Raw genomic sequence first — 22335 nt, forward strand, 5'->3', positions numbered from 1 at the left:
GTTTAATGCCCTTGCTTCTCCATTACTTCTCAGGGTGACAGAGGTTTTGATGGCCTGCCAGGTCTCCCAGGAAACAAGGGACACAGAGTGAGTTAAATGGGGTAACTTGACGACGGCAACGTATTTTGTCATTCAGACACTCATAAGAGCCATGATATGCATGAATACCTCACACATCATATGGCAGATGTGTATTTGCATATTATGATTATAGCGATTTTTTTTTTGGGTGGTGATATCCGCGATAACGGTGTACACCGCAAAGCATCTGCTCCACGTTGGTCTGCGATAAACACAAGAGTTCGGAAAGCCTCGAGGCTTGTCGTTTAACGCTTTTGTCTTGCAGGGCGACAGAGGAAAACCTGGCCCACACGGACCCGAAGGGGAGCCGGGCGAAAAGGTACGCGCACAAAAAGCACTTTTCGCAAAAGGGTACATCAAGTAGCCCCGCTAAGTTTCCCCATTTTTTTCCCCATCAAGAAAGGTCATAGGGGTTAATTTCTTTCCAATCCAACGAATCAATTTTACAAACCATTTAGACGGTAACGCACCACAGATCAAAGCGGGCCGGACTGAAATTAAGTTATAAACCCCTGAATTTTTAATTCCTCCCTGCCGGACCGAGTTCATTCAGTGTAAAGGTTTGCAAAAGACATGAAAGCAATATGAAAGATAGAAACTCTATCAAGATAGTATCAATTCATGCAGCCAGGCGGGTAAAGTCTGAGAGAGCAGTCTATTAGTCTCTGTTCACAGATAGTTTAGCCTTATCTGTCAGGCAGTGAATTTCTTTAATGAGCTATTTTCAGAGATTATGTCTGTGGGGATAAAAATATATGCACCCCTGAGGTTGACATAGAGGGGCTGAGGAAAATTATGTGTAGAATCTGTTTCCTTCTTTGTTATTTTAGGGATCCGCCGGACCTGTGGGGCCGAGAGGGCAACCGGGAGAACCCGTGAGTAACCGTACCCTTTTTTTTTTTTTCTTATTATTTTTCCACTCAGATTGAACTCTAAACCCATTTTCATGTTAAGCACCCACACAGACGCGTGCACACACCCACCTATAAAATAAAATATTTAATGTTTCTCAGCATTCGAACACTTAATGGTTCAGAATTTGCATATCAAGGGAAATGCAGAACACTAATACCGAAACCACAGAAACAGCAGATTTGTAGTGAGCATTTTGAGCCTCCAAATTCAGATGCAGAAAAAGGATACTTCTGAGGGGTGAACAGATATGGATAAGGATGTCTCTGCATGCCGCTAGGAGTGTGTGACACTAGCAGTTAGGAAGAAAAGGTCACAGGAAGAGGACATGGGGCTCGAACACAAAAACACACAAAGAGAAAACACGTTGTTTGAAAGATGTGCTGCAAGTTGCTCGTAAAACAGACCCGTTGCTAAGAAAACCATGAAGCACTTAAGAGGACCGCTGAAATAAAGCTGTCATTTTCCTCTTTGGATCACTACAGTGAAGCCCGGTTGATTGGTTATGACTCACACTCTATCTTTCTCCCAGTAGGTGAGGTTTGAGCTCAGCGGGATTCTGTCCCTCCAAATGCATCAACATGTGCTGGAAGAAACAGAATGCTAGAATACATGTTAGTAGGGTTATGTTAAACTCACAAGACACGGGCTGGGAGAGGGGTTTGGCTGTTCTGATGAGAAAGGGAGAGGTGACTGTTAGAGACAAATGAGAAACAGAATTTGGTTGGTGGTGAATGAGATAGTGAGATGAAAAAGAGAGGAAGTCGGTGCGGGAAGAGATAAAATCATGGCCTGAATGATTATATTTCCATATCAATCACTTCCCAGGAGATCACAGATGTGGCTTTGGAACAGGTGGCTTGGCCAGCCTACAAAGAGGGAGGCTGACAAAAACAGAGCACACAAACACACACACACACACACACACACACACACACACACACACACACACACACACACACACACACACAGGCTAGCACAGTCTCTTTGGCGTGTCCATGCTCATTCACATGTACTGCACACACACACACACACACACACACACACACACACACATACAGATTTATATATATATATATATATATATATACACACACAAATACTGTAAAATATATGACTTGCAACTTCCATTTTTTAACTCTGTGTCTGTCTCTCCGCTCTGATTTATGATTTAGTATTCAAGCACTCACTCCATCTTGTCGCACATGCACGTTAGCCACTGATGATTTGTTGTGCTTTGTTTCCAGGGTTCTCGGGGTCTTGTCGGGCCAAGGGGGCCGCCTGGTCCACCTGGCCAGCCTGTAAGTCGGCACCGCCCACATTACAAAATCGGGGATTAAAATCTCGGATATTTTAATCTGCAAACTTCAGCCGTGACTTTAACCCTCTTGTATTGCCGCAGGGAATCGGTGGCGCCGATGGAGCACAAGGGTCGAAGGGCAACCTGGTTAGTACAACCTTCATTAACAGCGCATCATGTCACTTTTGCATCTACCATTGTTCACTGTCAAAGGCTCAGAAACAGGGAAAAAAGATTTCCTTGGATTTTGTATCTTACTTATACGATATTTATGAATATGATTTTGTGACAAAAATAAACGTGCAGTTTTTGATCCCCCGTGTTGCTTATTTACAGGGTCCAGCGGGAGAAATTGGGCCCCAAGGACAGCAGGGAAATCCAGGAGCGCAGGTAATGAAGCCCAACAAATACATCCAATCCATCCTGCATTTTACAGGATTACATGTTTCTGAGAGGCTTATATATAATATAAGCTTAAAAGTAGCATTGCGATACCATCAGTTATAAGATATTGCAGTGCAGGACAAAAGAAAAATATCGTTTTTGGATTACGCCAAAACTGCTAAAAGATTAACCCTCGAGGACGAATACTACGTTGCGTGTCTTCCAGACTCGGCTCACTTTTGCACACACACATACGTCTGACACATGCAGAAAAAAAGCACTCAGACAAAACGTCAATTTAAAGTCTCCTTCAGATCTTGTGACACTGAAACTGATCGGTTCTCTGCTCTGGTCCAGGGGTTGCCTGGTTCTCAAGGTCCAATTGGATTTCCAGGAGAGAAGGTAGGTAGCATGTCTCTGGCTTAATTGCAGAATCAAAGATTTGACATTTTGCCCCTGTACATCACCTGCCCGGGCAGGGCTGACTGAGGAGGAGACTACAACACAACACCGCCACTGCTGGCTCCTGCTCAGACAAGACAGATCTAGTCAGGAAATCAATATCCAAGAAACACACACAGACATAACAGATGGCTCTGGCCAATGTACATCAAGAGACTAGACCGATAAACGAAATAAAAAGCGGTCTCGGTCATAAATACACGATGTTTGGTAGCGAGGCGGCGCAGTCGGAAATGCGGTCCCTTAGGGGTGATTTGAGATGTTAAACCATCTGAAGCTTAGCATCAGTATTCCGTTCCATACAGGGCTCTCAGGGGAAAGCAGGCATGCAGGGGCTACCAGGCATTGATGGCCCTCCTGTAAGTATACGCAGTATCTCAAACACACGTATATACACACACATATACATATATATATATATATATATATATATATATATATATATATAGACTGTATGTATAAATACTGCAAGAGTACGAGGTTCTTAATTCACCCGTCTACCTGCTCTGCACTGCATCAACAAAGAAACGTATCGGAAAATCCAACGACAGATTAAATCTTGATTCGTTGCTGTCTATAGTTTGCAAGCGCGGGAATGAGTCTCCAGAGGAATCTATGACACCAATATGGACACTGACAGAAGTAAAAATGTGATCCAATGAACAACAAACCGATAGCTCACGGATACAAATCATTATCGGCGGATATATTAAAAAAATCATATATAATTATCCGTTGATTGCAACAAAAGGGATGAAAATATATTGCAGGGAGCAATTTCATACCCTCACATCTCAATGGTTACTTGTTTGATATTCTATCAACGCTCCTAAAAAAAGGACTTTGTTTAACTCTAAATTATACAAAGTTTTTCTTTCATGAATTGGATGGTTTCTTTTTCACATTCTCATCAGCGACCGAAACGGTAATAAAGTATGTGCAGCCATGCTAAGACTTGTTTCTGTTTACACGGCTACAGGGACACCCAGGGAGAGAGGGTCCCCCGGGAGACAAAGGCAACCAAGTGGGTAACTGCATATCTCGACGGCTTGTGAACAATAGTGCGATTGCAGAACTTTAAAATTACATCACGCTCTTCCTCCCATTCAACGACCGTAACCGTGCCCCTCGCCTGCGGAAGGCTCAACAAATGCTCACCCTCATTGTCGTAATCATCCGTGTCCCGATGATTCTATCATCTCCGTCTTACGCCGGGTGTTTAGAATCGGCATGCACATCGATTATTTCTGTCCTAAAACACTTATTGACAAGACACGTCCGACGCGGCGTCCGGGTGCGATAGCGATCTGTGAAGTCACACAATGTAGAGGGGTTTGTACGTGAGACATTTGTGTCCGTTTTCTCCACGCAGGGATTGCCGGGCGCTCAGGGGCCTATCGGGTACCCGGGAAGTCGCGGAGTCAAGGTGAGAGATACGCCAATGGCGTCATGATTTCAGCTCCGACATCCGCAGAGATATTTATCCTTCCTAGGTTTTATTCCGTGCACATGTCTGCTTGTGACAGACAGGTTGTTTGAGTCTATAACTGACAGATGACAGAGAAAGAAAAAGCACCTTGTTCTCAAGGGGAAAGCGAAAACAGCAGTGAGAAGCATTTGATGGATGATGAGAAATGCCAGTCTGGTTGAGAAAGAAGGTTTGTGTAGGTGTGGAAAAGTCAATTTTGTGTTTTTGAACTTGAATAATAAGAGTGAAGTTGTCACAGAATGGCCTTTCGCTTGTTTGTTTCTGACACCTTGTCATGTCTGATATTTTTTTTCCACTCCATCGTACAAGCTCGTACTCCCTCGTCGGATCTGCTAGTTATTTCTGTCGACAAAACCTGACCTCACCGGTAACCATTAGGTTAAAATGAATGTAAGGTCGGTTAGCGCTCAGTAAGGGAGCACTGAGAGAATCATACACTTGTAAGTCCGTTGTGAGTTTATCGGTATATAGCGGCGGCATTTTATTATTTGTCATTTCTGATTCAATTGAAAAACATCGTGATTAAATTCAAGTATTTTCCCCACCAAAGGGTGCAGATGGAGTTCGGGGTCTAAAGGGGAGCAAAGGGGAGAAGGTGAGGGGAAATGATCATTCTTGATAAATAGTTAACAATATTCTACAGTTTGTTGGATTTTCGATCGTGATTCGGCAAAAAATACAATTCATTGTATTCAAGCTTTCATTCTTGGCGCCTCTCTTCCCCATATCAGGGAGAGGACGGATTCCCCGGGTTCAAAGGTGACATGGGCATCAAGGGGGACAGGGTGAGTACATCCTCGGACCGCAAGTCACAGCATCCTCTTCGGACAGCGAACCAGTACTTCTCCTCTACGCTCGTTGGTCACTGTAGGGAGATTTTGGACTTGTGGGTCCCCGAGGGGAGGAAGGACAAGAGGGTCCAAAGGGCCAACCGGGACTCTTGGGTGACACGGGACCTTCTGGATTAGCCGGCGAGAAGGTGCGCAAACAGAATATTACATTGTCATCAGCGGTTCGTATGTAAAACGGGATTATTTGGCAAACCAAATGGGTAGCAATGCTATTACTGTTATCTAAACCTGCATATGTTTCTACAGCATGTGTAAATAATCCTTGACATGAAAATACTGAAGCTAGACCGGTATTTTGGGACCAGAACCATTTTTTTTTCGTCATGTCAGGCTGTGATTAGAATTTGATGGTGAAATGTCAAGGTCACTGTGACCGTCAAAGTTATGACTTTACCGAAACTGCTTCCAAATGTTGGCACAGTTTCACTCGATTGCCTAGTTTGATAAAAACCCCATTTCAGATGTAGAGGAACAGAAGTCAGCTTTACTGTTATGTGATAATGTTGCACCAAAATCACTGGCGGACGCTGATTCTATGCGCACACAAAGTAACACCGTAGCTTTAGCTAATCCCTTATTTATTTTGGGAAAAACTTTTCTACTAAATGAGGGTTTCAGGCACACAGATGGAAGGGAACACCCTCGCATTAATTACATCTGTTGCTACGGCAACATTTCCACCAATGTGTACATTGAGCCATTTCATCTTTTGGTGTTTTAGGAATTCATCTTAATATACTTTTGTGTATTGCATGTCTTTTCGGCATTATGATAGAAAAACTTGTTTTTGTTTACATGAATGTGTCCACAGGGCAAACTCGGCGTTCCTGGATTGCCGGGACACACGGGACGACAAGGATCTAAGGTGATTTTATACTGATGAGCTATAATGATCATTTAATGTGTCCTGTAGTTGCTATTATCAGAGGCTAAAACTGCAATACGCGTGTCTTTGGCTGCACTGTTTCCTGTCTGATTAAAAAAAAAAAAAAAAAGATGATAAATGGCGCATTAAAAAGGGCTTTTTTATTAATATTTCATTAGTGACATCCATTTATTACATGTTGATGAATGGTGTATTTAAGAATCTGTTGGGCTCATGGATTAGGTTTGATTTAATTTGATGCAGTAGTTAATTATACATTAACAAGACATTAGGGGTGATGCGTGATGAATGGTGGCTGAGGCTGATTAACCTCTACGTGTCTCACCAGGGATCACTTGGCTTCCCAGGGATGTCAGGAGCCCCAGGAGAGAAAGGACGCAGGGTGAAGAGTCTAATGTCATATCTGCCCTCGTCACATCCCAACTTAGTCTGGAAAACATTGCTCAAGTATATAAATGAGTTTTCAAACTATAATTTACATCGCAGGGTCCGGCAGGTCAGTCAGGGTCTGTCGGCCAGAGAGGTCCCGGTGTGAGTATGAATGAGTTATGGTTCCCACGCCCGAATCTCGCTAGGTTTTCTCCCGCCTCCAGATAAGATTTTTTTTTATTTTCCAACAGGGAACCCGAGGGGGGAGAGGAGCGAGGGGCCCCACTGGGAAGCCCGGGGAAAAGGTGAGTTGCGGCTCATGCGGCCCGACCATAAACAAAGACGTACAAACAAGCGGGCGCGCACATACTGTACATGCATGCAGCTCAGCATGGATGAATGCGCCGTGTTCAGCTTATTTTTGCTGTTTGCTCATAGATGACAGGCCATCTGCTGCAGTGAGAAGCTTCTGTCTGGCAAAAGATGCTTCAGTTTACACTCTCACCCCCAAAGACCATCTTGGGAAAGCTTAAGATTTGCTGGCAGGCAGGAAACTGCTACAGTGGCTCATGCGTTTTGTACAGTGACTGCAGTTGTTTGTATTTCTGTCTCTGTTACATTGGCAGGGTTCTGCGGGACAAGAAGGTCCTCCGGGTTCCCCTGGAGAGCAGGTGATCTTTGTAGTGTTTTGATAAATGCGTACCTGAACAGGGTCACAGTTTGTGCCTATGCACTTCAGAATACCATCAACAGAAAATCCTACATTTATTTACATTTTTCACAGCTTCCCTTTTTTTTCATTCCCCAGGGTCCCCAAGGGCCACAGGGAAGAAATGGGGAACCGGGACCTAGGGGACCCAATGTGAGTGTGGTCAAAAAAACAACTGTGGTGTTTGCCTTGTGATTTTCTTTTCCGTTCTCTCACATTTTTCATGTTCAGTTCTTTAGAATTATGTGAAAGTATATGCTTTTCAGGGCCCACCAGGAAAAGATGGATTGCCAGGCCATCCCGGCCAGAGAGGGGAAGCAGTGAGTCATCTCTCTTTCGGATAAAGCAATATACATTGACATAGGTTCAGATACAAAGTACGGAGGAACAAAAGATTTTCTTTTTCATTTATGAAGATAAATAGCATTTTAAAGACACACAATAATACTGGAGTAAAAGAACAAACCAGATGATGTCTTTTCCAAGCTGACGTTTTAGAACTAGTAGACAAAGGAAAAGCACTGTTGTCATCAATAACATTAACAATGGCTCCATTCTACTAATTTCTATGTAAAATGCATGAGTGTACAATCACGCTCGGCACGCCGAGCCCAGATCTGGCTCGGATGAACTGAACGCGGCCATATTTCTGTAATGAATTCCACCTGTCTGCAACTGCAAGTCTAAATGAAAAGGGTTTGTTATTATGGATTAAAACTGGCCGGCAGATTTGAACTGAGTGAATTAATTGCAGGGCATTGCTCAGCGGCGGCGCAAAAAAAAAAAACCCAAACAAACCCAAAAGCGGTGATGAGAACAACTTTGGAGCTTGAAATAAGACCTCATTTGATGAAGTGTGATGGAGTTCAGTACTTAATTCTCCTAGAGTTTAAGATCATCCTGGCTATGTGTCAACACAGCATTTAATTTAAGCTCAGAGATATACAGATACTGAATCAGATGAAATACCCTGCCCTGGCTTCTCCCCTCAAAAATAATCACAGATGGTACCGCCTGAACTGAGTTACCTATGTAAATATTGTCTCAACTGTTAGGGCTTTCAAGGCAAGAACGGCTCCCCCGGCCCCGTCGGTGTTGTTGGACCGCAGGTAAGAGCATCAGCAGATGCACCGGTTCATTGTCCTTTCCGCACCTTTGTTTTGGGAAGACAAAAAAAAACAAACCTATACCATTTCACACAGCTAGCAAACAGATGTCCCTAAGGCAGGGGTGTCAAACTCAAATACACGGTGGGCAAAAATTCAAAACTGGGACAACATCATGGGCCAACATTGATATTTATTGCAAAAAAATCTTCCTCCAGATATAACGATGCTTTTCATATGGACCCAAACAAGTTTTGCTTAAAAACTAAATATGGAACAAGCATAGCTCAATACTATACAATATATAACTTAATACTACACACATGCAAAATCCTGTTTCCTAAGTAGCAGGGTGCCAGTATTAGCATAAGGTTGCTATGACTACTGTACACAGAGGAGAGGGCGTTTATGGGTCCTGTTGTGATTATCGTGCCAAAACACCAGCAGAAAATTCTGGGATTTGTAGAATTGCACTGTAGACTGTAACAGCGGGCCAGCTCTAATAGTCATTTGGTATTGCTTTGCGGGCCAAATATAATTACGGCCAAATTTGACCCGCGGACCAGAGTTTGACACCTTTGCCCTAAGGTGTTGGGTACTTGGGTTGTTTTTCAGGGCAACACTGGTGAAACAGGACCGACTGGGGATCGTGGCCACCCGGGTTCACCGGGCCCACCGGGCGAGCACGGGTTACCTGGTGTTACAGGAAAGGAGGGTGTCAAGGTGAGCGGTTTTCATTTACATTAAATAAAAGAATATGTATATATATGTGTTAATACTGTCATTAATATAATAAATCGCAGGAACAAAGGGAACAAAATCTGAACAAACTCTTCTTACTGTTGCTTTGGATAAAGCACAAGAACTCTTGGCAGTGACAGAATATCTTAATATCTTCTATCTCCTGGGACTCATCCCATTCTGTAATTTCCTAACAAATAACCGGAAACATCACGTTGTCGAAATTTCTCATATGAGATACGGGTTCCGTCTTTGTGTCAGTTAGCGCTCGGCTATATTCATGACTGCATAAAGTCCTGCTGACTGTGTGTCGCCGTATATTCTCCAGGGAGACCCAGGCCCCGCAGGAGCCCCAGGAAAAAATGGTCCTTCTGGGCCCCAAGGCTTCAGAGGTAGCAGGGGTTTGCCCGGTGCAACGGTAACAACAAAATCCATACATCTCATATGTTTACCTTCTCCTTTGAGCAACCTGACATTCCTTAGAATTTGCAGCCCCTACCATTGTTTTCATAATTAGACCTAAAACGGCCCAAATTGGTGTAATACTACAGGGGGGGAAATGGAAAAACAAAACAACATAAAAGCAGCTGCCAGGCATTTAGCCTTTCTTAAATAGGGCTTCTGTTTAAGTCCGGCAGATGTTTCCAGGGGCAAGCAAACTCCCATTTGTATTTTTTTTTTGTATTTGTAATTTGACCCATTTCAGTCCCTGTCTTGTGGCCCTCTTAAATTGTGTATTTAATTAGTAAAATGTGTCACGCACTTGCACGTCTCTTCTAAAGTGCATTTGCCGGATTGTGAATATTACTGTGGCTGTAGGTGTGGTTTGATTGTGAAGACGGTGACTCTGTTTCTCCAGGGTCCTGCAGGTTTAAAGGGAGGAGAGGGCCAACCAGGTGTTGCAGGGATCATTGTAAGTCTGATTTTGTTAAATTACATCCCGTCTCTTGGTCCCCGTGCAGCTTTCTAGAGAATATAGAATGCTAGAACGTATAAAGTAGGAGGCTGTTTCCATGGTGATCAGTGGTCGTGACCACCACACTAAATCAGAGTGAATCATGTGGCTTGCTCACCTCATCTCTCTATCGCCACTTATTTCCAGGGTGCCACAGGAGAAAGGGGCCCTGCTGGGCCAGCTGGTGCTATTGGCCAGCCGGGACGGCCTGGAAGTCTGGGTCCCGCTGGGCCGACTGGAGAGAAAGGCGAGCCCGTAAGATGCTTAATGTTGCTAAATTAGTTTATTTGGGCACGAAGTAAACCTAACACTCACTGTACCATCACCTCCTACCACTGTGTCATAAATAACAAGTGATCTTGCTTCGTAATGTGTCATTGAGATGGGGAGCAGATGAAAGGTAAGAGAAGAAATTCTGCTTTCTGGGATGTAAGCTTCTTCCCCGGTATGATAGATTTATCAAAATGTCAGGCCGCTATATGTGCACGATACATAATGCGGCATTCGCTAGATGAACACTGTTTTCCCGTCTGTCCTCAAGGGAGAGAAAGGACCGATCGGTCCCGCTGGGCACGACGGGGAACTAGGACCTGCTGGGCTACTGGGGCCTGCAGGACCTCCTGGGCCTCCAGGAGAGGACGGAGACAAGGTAGTTCGGCTGAAAGCCGGCATGGATTTTAACACAGCTCCTGACTGAAGGAAGCCTGCTTTGATTAGTCTTGCTTTGGAGTTTTGTTCACATGTTTTCTGCTGTCCCCATAGGGAGAGATAGGAGGCCAAGGCCAGAAGGGAAGCAAAGGAGATAAAGGAGAAGCAGTGAGTAGGAATTTTTATGTGAAGATCCTCAACGTTTCATGATTACCTTTCATCGCGGCGAGTTAGAGGGCAAAATGGCTATTAATTGGTTTAGGATAATTAGTTATGATTAGTGCTCGTCTGTACAGCTGGTTTCGATTATTTACGGCATTTCCATCGCGCTGTTGAATTGTCAATTTACTCTTCTAGGGGCCCCCGGGACCAGTTGGAATTCAAGGACCTGTCGGGCAACCGGGATTGCCAGTATGTTACCGAAACGCCGAACGCACCATTTACGCCAGGAATCGACCCCGTGATGAAAAGGTTTGAGCATGAGCGTGGTTCGGTTTAAGAACGGCTTCTGTCTTTTCACGTCCTCAGGGAGCGGAGGGTGATTCAGGTCCCCGCGGTCAGCAGGGCATGCATGGAGCGAAAGGAGATGAAGGACTGAGGGGCTTCAAGGGAGCATCTGGCCCTCAGGGACTACAGGTAACAAACTCCAAAATGGATGTGTCCGCAAGGTCCATGCCAATCTTTCTATGTTTTCCTTGTAATCTTAAATACACCGCACACTTGACATTTCTGCATTTGCAGGGAATGCCCGGACTGCCCGGGGAGAAAGGAGAGACTGGGCATGTTGGCTCCATGGTAAGAAGAGCTCAGCAGATTTTGCGGGTCTCCGCTCGGCGACTATTTTTAAGCGTTGGCTCGAATACCTTTTTTCAACAGTACATTTTTCTTTCTTTTCTTCCCTGGTATTAAAAGGATTCAAATTAAATATTTTTGGGGATCAAATATGCATGTTGACATCAAGACAAAAGCAGTGCATTATTCTTATTTTGAGAGATACATCAAGGTGTAACAAGCAGGATGCAGTAGCTTTTAGCGGCTACTGACGGTCTTATGTCCCATGCATTATTTGCACACATGCATATATATATATATTTCTATTATTAAAAAGATATGATAAAAGGAAAGTATGACACAGCCTCGCTGTATCAGTTTAGAAGTTAATGGACTTAAGATGATATGGAGAAAACCAAACGCCGCACATTACACTTTAATTACTTCCACTGATTAAATTCTTCCGAGGCGACTGCTGCGATATGTGCTCAGCTCATGACCAGCCTTTTCATGACCCAAAAGCCACATTTTAAATAATAAAATGAAGCTAAACTCCAACCAGAGCGAAAACAGCCGAGAGCTTTGTCTTAGTTATTATAACATCGCAAATGTGTACAGAGGCTCACAGCTTATTAGGAGAAAAAATGATACTCGTAAATTGAACAATGTCATAATACACCGTGGGCATTAGGACATTCGTAGCACCGTCACTTCAGTCAGCTGACTTTATCCCAACCGGTGAAACATATAATTATCTTGTGAAATTGAAACGCCGCCATTAGAGGGATGATGCAATTATCTCAATGTATGGCACAGAGAACAAAAATGAAGAAAAGGGGTAAGGCTGTGTGTGAAAGGAGAAAAATAAAGAAAAAAAAATGACAGAAAGGATGTAGTGGAGCAATGGGGTGGAAGGGAGAGGCGGGGCATTGATTGTGAGCAGGAAGTCGGTGTGACAGCTGCTAATCAGATTAGCCCTAGCCTTGGCTGACTAATGAGCATCCTCCTTTGTGACAGTCATCTCACAACGCTGTCAACCATGAACTCACGCTCAACAAGATTCTCTATAGCCCCTCTTCTCCACAGCCAGATTAGGGAAGGAAAGCATTAAAATGGAACCAAAAACAAGAAAGAAAGGCCTGGGTGCTGAGGACTCACTGGGGAAGTTTCATTTATATGTGAACGTTGCAGATCACAGAATTCTCCCCTCTAAAGCTCAAGTATGTTTCCACCCAGAACGAGATGCATTTGCTCTTCGGAGTCTCTCTCTCTCTCTCTCTCTCTCTCTCTCTCTCAGGGCAATGCTGTCTGTCTTGTTCTTTCAATGTCTTTCCAACACGGCTCCATGCAAGACTTCACAGCTCAACATCTACTTAACTGAAACACAGAGCGCAGTTAGGATTAATTGCTCGGTGCTATCAAGTTGCACAGAACAGTCAAATCACATGCAGTCACCCTGGTTGAGAGAATATTGTCTTGTACGTCACAGACTTGAGGTTTCTTATTAATAAGGGAGAGTCAGAGGGAAAGAGGGGGTGGGAAAATACGAAAGCTCGGAGCCTTTGTCATATCGAGGGTAATGGCCTGTCAGGGTGTCTTCATCTTGTCACTGCCATAATGATCATAGATTCTCAGGCCATTGCATAAGAAATTTACCATGGGCTGACTTCTACCTCGTTTCTGTTATGAGATACCAGCCACCCTGTGATCACACATTTCTGCCAGTTTCAGTGATGCAGTACTACTGTCCGTATATATATATGCACAAACACATCTATATACATATACACACATATATATATATATATACATATATATACACACACACATATGCACATACTCACACACATGTATGTATATACACATGTGCATATATTTATTCAGGGTATAATTAAGAATCCTTGTTTCCCCATAGGGGCCTCCAGGACAGCACGGCCCCCGAGGCCCACAGGGGCCAGCTGGTGCAGAGGTACAGTGACTTTTAACTATGTTGTTTCTTGGGTTGTTGATCTTGCTTTGCTTGTTGTTTTATGGGCTTTTTTTTTCATAACTGTTGGTTAGATGGGGGGCAATGCTGATGTTGTACCCAGCAGCTAGACACTAACATTGGGGGAGAATGAAGGCGAATGCTCTCGTTGAGAGGTTTTTGTACAAAAGCACCATGTACAGACACCCGGGGTAAAGGAGAAACTCCTTACGGAGCAGAATTCAGGCAGCGTTGCAGATCATATCAAAAAGCTGCTGTTGCGTATCCTCCTAACCCCAAAATACCTTTATTTCATAATCAAAAGAATTCGGCGAAAAAGGCTCGGCAATTGAACTTGCAGAGTGTCGAAATCAGTGTTTAGGCTACATTATTGAGCGAATCATAAAGAAAACATGGCGTTGTACCAGTTTTTAAATCAAGGAGGACTTCCATTCAGCACAGAGCTATTTAAAGTTTATACTGAAAAATAGCTTACTCTTACACACCACAAATACTTGATATTTTCCACGTCTCTGCATACACTAGACGCTTCTTTTGAAGACAGACCCTCCCCTGCTTTTGAAAGTTGAATTATTAATCACTATTAGGATATAATCCCTAGGAGAGAGTTATATTTACTGCTTTATGAATCATTAAGGAGTATTAGACTATCATCCCTGAGAGGCAGTTATATTTACCACTAGTAATGGCCACCCCTCTACAGCCTCTCATGGCGGTCAATTATTCAGCAGTGAGCTGCAGAAAGCTGCGTGAGCCACGCTATTGCTCCATCACAGCGGGCACGGACACACAGTGTTGCATCGACAGTGGGATCCATAAATGGATTGATACAGGAAAGAGGGGGGAAAAGAGGGTAAAATGGGAGAGAATGGCATGCGAGGAAAGCGGTTACAGCGGGAGTTCACAAATGGTGCGTGGCTGTACTCAGCTCCCGTGTTTGTGCACTCTACTAAAACACGCTTTTACTCAGTCTGTCCCAAGACGCCGAGGACAACACGCTGACATACGTGTAATAAAGTAAGCACGAAAAAAAGCAAAGCCGTGGGGGAAGGAGGTAAAGTAGCGGTCTGAAAACACGGATAATATCCAGATAGCAAAATGTCATTATATTATTTTTGCCTTTTAAGGGGGGTGATTTTCAGCATTCTGTGAACGGAATAGCTGACAAAGAAACAAAAATTCAACATCTACAACCCAAAAACTGTAATGAATATTTCAAAGCGGGCCTTGTTTTCTATTTTACTACAGGGCACTGCTGGAATGCCTGGCGGAGTTGGTCAACCTGGTGCTGTTGGAGAGAAGGTCAGTATGTTCCATTCTCAGTCACTAAATGTCTACTGGACACACACAGACACAACAACAAACTCGGGGGAATTGAGGCTTCTGCGACAGTAAGTGCTATTTTGCCTTGGGAAATATTGACCGATGTTTATTTTATTTTGCTTGAAGGGTGAAGACGGAGAGGCCGGAGATCCCGGGCCACCTGGGGAGCTAGGCGTTGCTGTAGGTTAATGCTCCTTTGCTTACACTTTAGTACTACCTTGTCTTTTCTTTATTCCCTTTCTTTTCATTTGCTAATGGCTCAGGGTGCTAAAGGCGATGTCGGGGAGAAGGGTGACTTTGGTCCCTCTGGCACATCGGGACCTCCGGGACCCAGGGGAACACCAGGGGAAGATGGACCAAAAGGCAATATTGTGAGATTCTCTGGATTATTGACTTCTGCTTGCTGTGGTTGTCTGATTGTTCAGTCTATTAATGTGGCGGTAATGGCGGTCTAACTCATTCTCTGCCTCCACAGGGCCCTATCGGATTTCCAGGAGATTCAGGGCCCTCTGGAGAAGCTGGTGCCAATGTAAGCATTAATAAGCTCACTATTTGGCCACTCGCTGGTTATTAATTGTCTTCTAATTTCTCCTATTTGTTTTCCAGGGAATAGATGGTGGACCGGGTCCCAAAGGGGACAATGGAGAAGCCGGCAAAGCAGTAAGTGGTTATTTGCGTTCATAACAAAATACCGTATTTTCCGGACTAATGAGCGCACCTGAATATAAGCCGCCCCGGCTAAAAATAACTAAATAAATATACGTGAACACATATAGGGCGAACTTCTCTATAAGCGCAGGTGTCCATGTTGTAACATGAGATATTTACACAGAAACATTTTTTTAAACCTTTAGTTAAACACATACGGACAACATCCACAAATACGTGCTGGAAATCCTTTTTTTTCCAAACAGTGCCTGTAATACGGCTGATGAAAAAGATAATAATACATAATGAATAACACAAGGAAAAGTCCTGCCATTTTCTATCCCCGCTTTGTCCTACTCCAGCTGATTGCTATTTTCGTCTTCCTCCTAAAACCGTTAAAGTTGTTTTCAGTGTCGGAATTGAACAGCCTCAGAATTTCACAGTAATTTTATTGGCCCGATGTGACAAGGCTAAATGTTTTGGTGGAATGGAGCCCGTTAGCCCCCCAAAAAATCCATGAATTAGCCAAATCATTATATGAGTTGTAGTATCAAAGGGTGTGAAAAAAGTAGCACCTTTTCGTCCCGACATTACTGTAGGTGTACATTTGTTTATTTTTTTCAAAGCGGTAATGTTTTCTACTTGGCTGGGTCCTTGCTTTAGAATTTGTGATTTCTGGTGGAAAAGTATCCCTATCTCGGATTTAGTCATTTATCTGTCTTCTGCAGGGACCCCTAGGAGCCTCTGGGGAACCAGGGCCTCCTGGCCCTCCTGGACGGAGGGTGAGTTTCAAGAATTTTGCGTGATTGTACTTATGCAGCAAGGCCTTTCAAATCTTTGAAATATTCTCTCTCTTTAATTCAAGGGCCATCTCGGTGCTGCAGGAAAAGAAGGAAAACAAGGACTGAAAGGAGCCAGAGTAAGGATAATCGAAGCGAACCCAGCGTCCGTGAACCGAAAGCTTTGAAATATGTTTTGATAATAATAAGCAATCCCTTGCTGATTCTCTCCACCACTGCACGCCAGGGCGAGACAGGAACTCAGGGTCCAGTGGGTAAAACAGGCCCTGTAGGACCGCAAGGGCACCCGGGGAGGTCCGGTCCAGACGGGTTTCGAGGCATCCCGGGACCTGCCGTCAGTATTCCCAATGAGACACTTGAAACCCAAACGGCACGTTGCCAAGTTTAAGCAGCACGATGTTATAAATGTCTACTTTGTAGGGGGAGCAAGGCTTGAATGGACCAGCGGGAGAAACTGGACCGCCAGGACCCATTGTAAGTAAATCGGCTAGAAGCGGACCTATATTCATGCAGGGAGTAATGGCTATTGTTTGACTGAACTCAAATCCAACAAAATCAAACAGTATTTATCTAAACAACACATACAGTATTATTGAAGCAATGTATCTCAATTGTCTCATTGCACTGCCAACATTGTTTATATACATGCATATCATTTTCCATACAATGCACTGCGGACAGTAAAGTAGGAGTTCACTGTCCATGGAGACACGTTACTACACTTTGCCTATGACAATAAATGCTTTGAATCTTGAATCTTGAATCTGACATTATTAATAGGGCCCGCCGGGACTTCCAGGATTTAAGGGGGACCCTGGGCTAAAAGGAGACAAAGTGAGTTAGGAGTCCCTTGATAGAGAATATAAATTTTAAAGTTGAGATGCTGTTACGCAATAGTGTCGGACCTTGTCTTTGTCGGCAGGGTCACGGTGGGCTTCTCGGTTTAATTGGCCCTCCCGGAGAACCGGGTGAGAAGGGAGACCGGGGCCTGCCAGGTAACCAGGGCTCACAAGGGCCTAAAGGAGATGAGGTGCGTCTTTTCAACAAGTTTCGAGCAGTGCAGCAATTCTCAAAGATGGCTGTTTGCTGAACCGGAGACGATTGTCATTTCATGTAGGGTTTCCATGGACCACCCGGCCCCACAGGTCCACCGGGACCGCCTGGATTGTCAGTAAGTAACAAGTTTGGGATATCATTTAAGTTCAATTTTTGCTAGCTGATTTGTTTATTGAACAGAATTCAAATCTTAACTTCTTCCAAGATATGATTATGAGTGATCATCAAAACAAACCGGGCCTCTAAGCTTTAAAAATCTCCATGGCGTGGTTGTTCAGTTTTATGCGTGTTGGGAAATATCGACTTTCCCCGATACTGATTCATACCCTGAGAAGTGAGAAGTGAGTCGTACTTAAAGAGGTACAATTTCTGGTCTAGGCAACAATAAGAAAAGCTATTTTTCTTTTTATGTCTTTTAAAAGGATTTGGAGTTATCAACTACACCAGATGTCCTGATACCAGTGGTCTATTGCATTTCGATGATGATCTTTTACATTTTGCACTTGGAAAACACTTTTAATCTTCAAGTTTTGTGTTAGAAAGCCGTTGCTAAAAACAAAACATAAACTGACGAACAGCCCTGTTGAGTTTAAAAAAAAAAAAAAAAAAAAAAAAAGAGAGAAAAAAAAGAAGGGCTGATTCCACCTGAAAAATGCTGAATGTTTTTATCCGTTCATTGCAGCATATTACCTTCTCCTAAAATACAGCGGAGCTGAAGAGCATTTGTCTACCGATCTTATTCCTTTTTTTTTTTCCTTGTCTTTGGGTGTTTTGAGCACAAAAACACAAAAAATGTAATCCGAGCTAAAAAGAAAAAAGTTTTTATTTTTTTAAATCTCCAAATATAGAAATAAGAGCCTGGTTACCCTTGATAATGGTACAAGTGTTTGAGAAATATCTTTCATTTCTATTCCATTGACAGACACCTCAATGGGCAATAGCACCAAATTCAAAAACCAATGGCGAACAATGTCAGTGGTGCAAACATAACTTAGACAGTATCTAATTAATAGCAGATTTGTTATTTGGAGCACTTTGAAACCTCATTGTTCACCCCTATCTCTGCTCCTAGGGAGCTGCTGGAGATAGAGGATCGAAGGGAGAGATGGTGAGTCAATTTCTATACACCGATACCTGTACTTACAGCTCAGCTTACTTAGCAGGCGTTATGGAATATGCTTGGGACGAGAACGAGTGCGTTTGTGGGCTTAAAGGTACTATGCTTCATAATCGTAATGCTTCACTGTGTTTACCACGTCTTCTGGAGTAAAAGCCTGCTGTACAGCCATGCTTGCCTGGTGTGTAATTTTTCCATTGGGCCTTTTTAATGGGATTTGGTTCTGGTGTGTGATGTTATAAAAACCACTATAGCGTTTGCAGAGAGCCAAAGCTTTGACCACAGAGTGCTGTTGCACACAGCTTGATAATCCTATAAAGCAACAGCCATATCTGCCTCTGTAAAGCCTGGACTTTGCCAAGGGATGTGCACGAGGCTCCAGGTGATGGACGGTTGACCCAAAGTTTTTTTCTTCTTTTTTTGTATTCACCAGGGCGCTGTTGGTCCCAGAGGTGATCCGGGCCCCGCCGGTCCTCCAGGATCCCCAGTGAGTACCGCCAGTGAGCGGAATCATGGCTCACACTGTACCGGTGTTATCCTTCTTCTGTCCCTTTTCTGAATGGCTTACTGTACTGCGTTACCTCCAGGGACCTCCTGCTGAAGTTGTTCAGCCACTGCCTATCAGGGAGGGCAAGAGGAAGAGAAGGCGGCATTCAAGTCAGCTGGGAGGGGCGACCGTATCAAATGAGGAGGAGGCCGATATCGACCTGGACGAGTTCCTTCAAGGAGATCAGTCCCTGGAAGATGCAGAGGGAATGGAGGAAGTCTTTGCCACACTTTCATCCATGAAGCACGAGGTGGAGCTCATGAGGAGGCCTTTGGGAACCTTTGAGAGCCCAGCTCGTACCTGCAAAGAGCTGATGATGGTTCAACCCGACTACAAAGATGGTGAGCTTCTTCTCCTTTTCCTTTCGGCTTTTCCCTTCAGGAGTCGCCACAGCGAATCAACCCTCTCCATCTAACCCTATTCTCTGCGTCCTCCTCTCTCACACCAACTAACTTCATACCCTCTCTCACTACGTCCATACATCTTCTCTTTGGTCTTCCTCTCGACCAGTGGTCCCCAACCTTTTTATCACCACGGACCGGGGGAAGGGAGTTTGTATACACATAGTTTTTTTATATTGCGACTATAATAATAAATGTGAATCCACTGTGTACTCGTATGCAACTTTATTTGCATCTTCCTCGTAGCATTGCACCAACAACATAACATGAGTATGATGAAGGCTTCATTGCCTCATTGGTGCATATTATGCAGAGCGCCTTGGACTGTGGGAATCACCTGTTACCATAAATCCACATTTCAATTAGAACTCCTGGTATTGTCTGTTAAAATCTTTCTTTTTCTTGGAAGTTTTAGACTCTTCTGTCTCTTCACTAGACCTTTTCCCCCTTCGAAAAGAAACTTTCCGTCTGACGTCTGTTTTTTTACTCAATTTGCTAGCTCCTGGGTGACTTTTTTGGCGCTCAAGTGACCGAGATGTAACCAAGAGACTTTCGGTCATTTTTAAAAATAAAAGATTTTTCAAAATCAAGAAGATTGTTCAGACTCAGATAATAAATCCAACAGAAATAAGTGATTATTTCTTGGGCGGCCCGATACCAATTGATCCATGGACCAGTATTGTTCCGCGACCCGGGAGTTGGGGACCACTGCTCTAGACCTCCTGCCTGGCAGCTCCAATGTCAGCATCCGGCTACCAATATATTCGCTATCCCTCTTCTGTGCATGACCAAAACTTCTCAGTCTGTCTTCTCTGATCTCTCCAAAGAGAACCTCGACATCTTCATCCTTGCGACCTCCAGCTCCGCTTCCTGTCTTTTCGTCAATGTCACGGTTTTTAGACCATACTGCATCGCCGGTCTCACCAGATCTGGCCACCACATCTCGCACACCTTTCCTTTCATTCTGGCTGATAGTCTTCTGTCGCATTGTACCCCTGACACTTTTCTCCATTCTGTTTATACCACCTTTATGATATTCTGCCTGTCACAGACGACCTCTTTATCTTAAAGCACGTCCACCCACTGTGTTGTCGTCATTTTTGTCCAATGTCCAATGCCTCATTTCTGCATTTTATAGGAGATTACTGGATAGATCCTAACCAAGGCTGCAATCGAGATTCCTTCAAGGTCTTTTGCAACTTCACGGCTGATGGAGAAACCTGTCTCGACCCTGACAAGAAGATTGAAACGGCGAGTCTCCGAGCTTTTTGCGGGAAGGTTCCACAAAGCCAAATTCGGCATATTGCATCAGAGCGAATGAACAAGAAAATATTGTCCTCTGCCTCTTTGTCCAGGTGAAACTAGCAGGTTGGAACAAAGAGAAGCCAGGAGGTTGGTACAGCCAGTACAGACGAGGCAAGCAGGTACAAAACAAGTTAAATCCCACCTAATCGCCCCGGCTTCCCAGACGACAGACAGTTTTTCAGCCGAATTACTCATTTTAATTACAAGCCTTAATGATATTCACGCATGGGATAGAGGTGTGAGCATTTGACTGTAAACACATGAATGTCTAGATTGGCAAATGTACCCATCCATGTGCACAGTAGCATGTGAATGTTTGTGTTTTGCAAATCTGCTCACTGTGTAATCTGGAATTTATCTATTAGATCACATATAACGTTCACTTATAGGCGGCGGCTTGTTTCAGTATGACTCACACAAAGCCATTGGCGGCTCCATCTCATTGACTGGCGTTCAGGACAACGTGCACAGAGCTCCTTCCTTTTATGTGCACCTGATCAGAGGTCTCACAACCCACTCTGATAGTCACTGAGCTGCCAGCACAATCGCAACTCGCTGACTCGCATGCAGAGAGTCCTTGGCTCCGCTCTTTTTATTTTCTTTGACATTTCTTTACTTGCTTCTTTTAACTCCCTGCCGTTTCTAATTTAACAAAGAAGGTATTTTTCACCTTGGCACATGTTAAATACACTATCCTTAGTAACCCAAGTGGGAAAATCAAAGGGTATTTTTTTCCAACACAGGTCTTAAGCAAAATTGTCTTTCTTCTCCTTCTCAAAAATGTGTCCCGCTGATATATTGCTTTTGTGATCCAAAAGATCCTACGTTTACTGTAGAAAAATAGAGCAGCGCTGCTTAATGTGCTAGTATAATGACATTTTTTGAGTTCGGTGCTAAGCTTATAGATGACATGGATAAAGCCATTGTTCTCTGAATTTCTCTCTGCCTAGAACAGGGGTCGCCAACCTTTTGCACTAAAAGAGCCATTTGGACCCATTTCCCCACAGTGATGAAAACACCGGGATCTACACAACCCTTTTGAAATCTAAAATGAATAACATGGCTTATAGCATTATTTTTTTTGCCTTTATGCTCTGTATAAATAGACTTTTTTTTTTAAATCAATGAACAACTGCAGAGAAAATGACATTACATTTCTGCATGCAACAAAATATTTTGAATTCCAAAAAAAACTTTGGTTTGAAGGTTACTTTTAAGCAAAATACTCAACATTTATTTGAGTCCTCCTTGTACTTACTTAAGAAAAAAGCAAAACTGAAATTATACACCGCCAGTAAACCAAAAATGCCGTCCTCTATGTGTGCTGTCATCCTTTTACTAGCGCGTGCAGTCGCTTATTAAGAGCAACAAAAATATTTAAACATGTTTTATTTAGACGTTGCAAGTTCAAATTTTCTTCAAATTTAAAATGGCATTTTAAAAATGAACAAACTAAAATAAAATACATTTTAATGAAATACTCGTTA

General features: G+C 43.5%; 1 protein-coding gene across 1 annotated transcript in view; it reads left to right on the top strand.

Moving 5' to 3' along the window:
• The window catches only part of col5a3a (collagen, type V, alpha 3a), a 46577-nt gene that overhangs the window by 22269 nt on the left and 1973 nt on the right, over positions 1 to 22335 (top strand). The window contains exons 18-65 of the mRNA XM_086175863.1: positions 34 to 87; positions 347 to 400; positions 912 to 956; positions 2241 to 2294; positions 2396 to 2440; positions 2630 to 2683; positions 3035 to 3079; positions 3445 to 3498; positions 4119 to 4163; positions 4512 to 4565; positions 5179 to 5223; positions 5360 to 5413; positions 5500 to 5607; positions 6291 to 6344; positions 6694 to 6747; positions 6852 to 6896; positions 6986 to 7039; positions 7361 to 7405; positions 7543 to 7596; positions 7710 to 7763; positions 8499 to 8552; positions 9165 to 9272; positions 9619 to 9708; positions 10150 to 10203; positions 10393 to 10500; positions 10787 to 10894; positions 11008 to 11061; positions 11251 to 11304; positions 11422 to 11529; positions 11635 to 11688; positions 13580 to 13633; positions 14900 to 14953; positions 15101 to 15154; positions 15238 to 15345; positions 15450 to 15503; positions 15581 to 15634; positions 16351 to 16404; positions 16488 to 16541; positions 16649 to 16756; positions 16843 to 16896; positions 17203 to 17256; positions 17345 to 17452; positions 17540 to 17593; positions 18551 to 18586; positions 19029 to 19082; positions 19183 to 19483; positions 20682 to 20794; positions 20899 to 20967. Coding sequence (XP_086031989.1) covers positions 34 to 87; positions 347 to 400; positions 912 to 956; positions 2241 to 2294; positions 2396 to 2440; positions 2630 to 2683; positions 3035 to 3079; positions 3445 to 3498; positions 4119 to 4163; positions 4512 to 4565; positions 5179 to 5223; positions 5360 to 5413; positions 5500 to 5607; positions 6291 to 6344; positions 6694 to 6747; positions 6852 to 6896; positions 6986 to 7039; positions 7361 to 7405; positions 7543 to 7596; positions 7710 to 7763; positions 8499 to 8552; positions 9165 to 9272; positions 9619 to 9708; positions 10150 to 10203; positions 10393 to 10500; positions 10787 to 10894; positions 11008 to 11061; positions 11251 to 11304; positions 11422 to 11529; positions 11635 to 11688; positions 13580 to 13633; positions 14900 to 14953; positions 15101 to 15154; positions 15238 to 15345; positions 15450 to 15503; positions 15581 to 15634; positions 16351 to 16404; positions 16488 to 16541; positions 16649 to 16756; positions 16843 to 16896; positions 17203 to 17256; positions 17345 to 17452; positions 17540 to 17593; positions 18551 to 18586; positions 19029 to 19082; positions 19183 to 19483; positions 20682 to 20794; positions 20899 to 20967 — 3300 coding nt within the window. The remainder of the gene's footprint in view (positions 1 to 33; positions 88 to 346; positions 401 to 911; positions 957 to 2240; positions 2295 to 2395; positions 2441 to 2629; positions 2684 to 3034; positions 3080 to 3444; positions 3499 to 4118; positions 4164 to 4511; positions 4566 to 5178; positions 5224 to 5359; positions 5414 to 5499; positions 5608 to 6290; positions 6345 to 6693; positions 6748 to 6851; positions 6897 to 6985; positions 7040 to 7360; positions 7406 to 7542; positions 7597 to 7709; positions 7764 to 8498; positions 8553 to 9164; positions 9273 to 9618; positions 9709 to 10149; positions 10204 to 10392; positions 10501 to 10786; positions 10895 to 11007; positions 11062 to 11250; positions 11305 to 11421; positions 11530 to 11634; positions 11689 to 13579; positions 13634 to 14899; positions 14954 to 15100; positions 15155 to 15237; positions 15346 to 15449; positions 15504 to 15580; positions 15635 to 16350; positions 16405 to 16487; positions 16542 to 16648; positions 16757 to 16842; positions 16897 to 17202; positions 17257 to 17344; positions 17453 to 17539; positions 17594 to 18550; positions 18587 to 19028; positions 19083 to 19182; positions 19484 to 20681; positions 20795 to 20898; positions 20968 to 22335) is intronic.

The sequence above is a fragment of the Fistularia commersonii genome, chromosome 28 (genome assembly GCF_037954325.1).
Source record: "Fistularia commersonii isolate RoL2024-O1a breed Wild chromosome 28, RoL_Fcom_v1.0, whole genome shotgun sequence".
Lineage (NCBI taxonomy): Eukaryota > Metazoa > Chordata > Actinopteri > Syngnathiformes > Fistulariidae > Fistularia > Fistularia commersonii.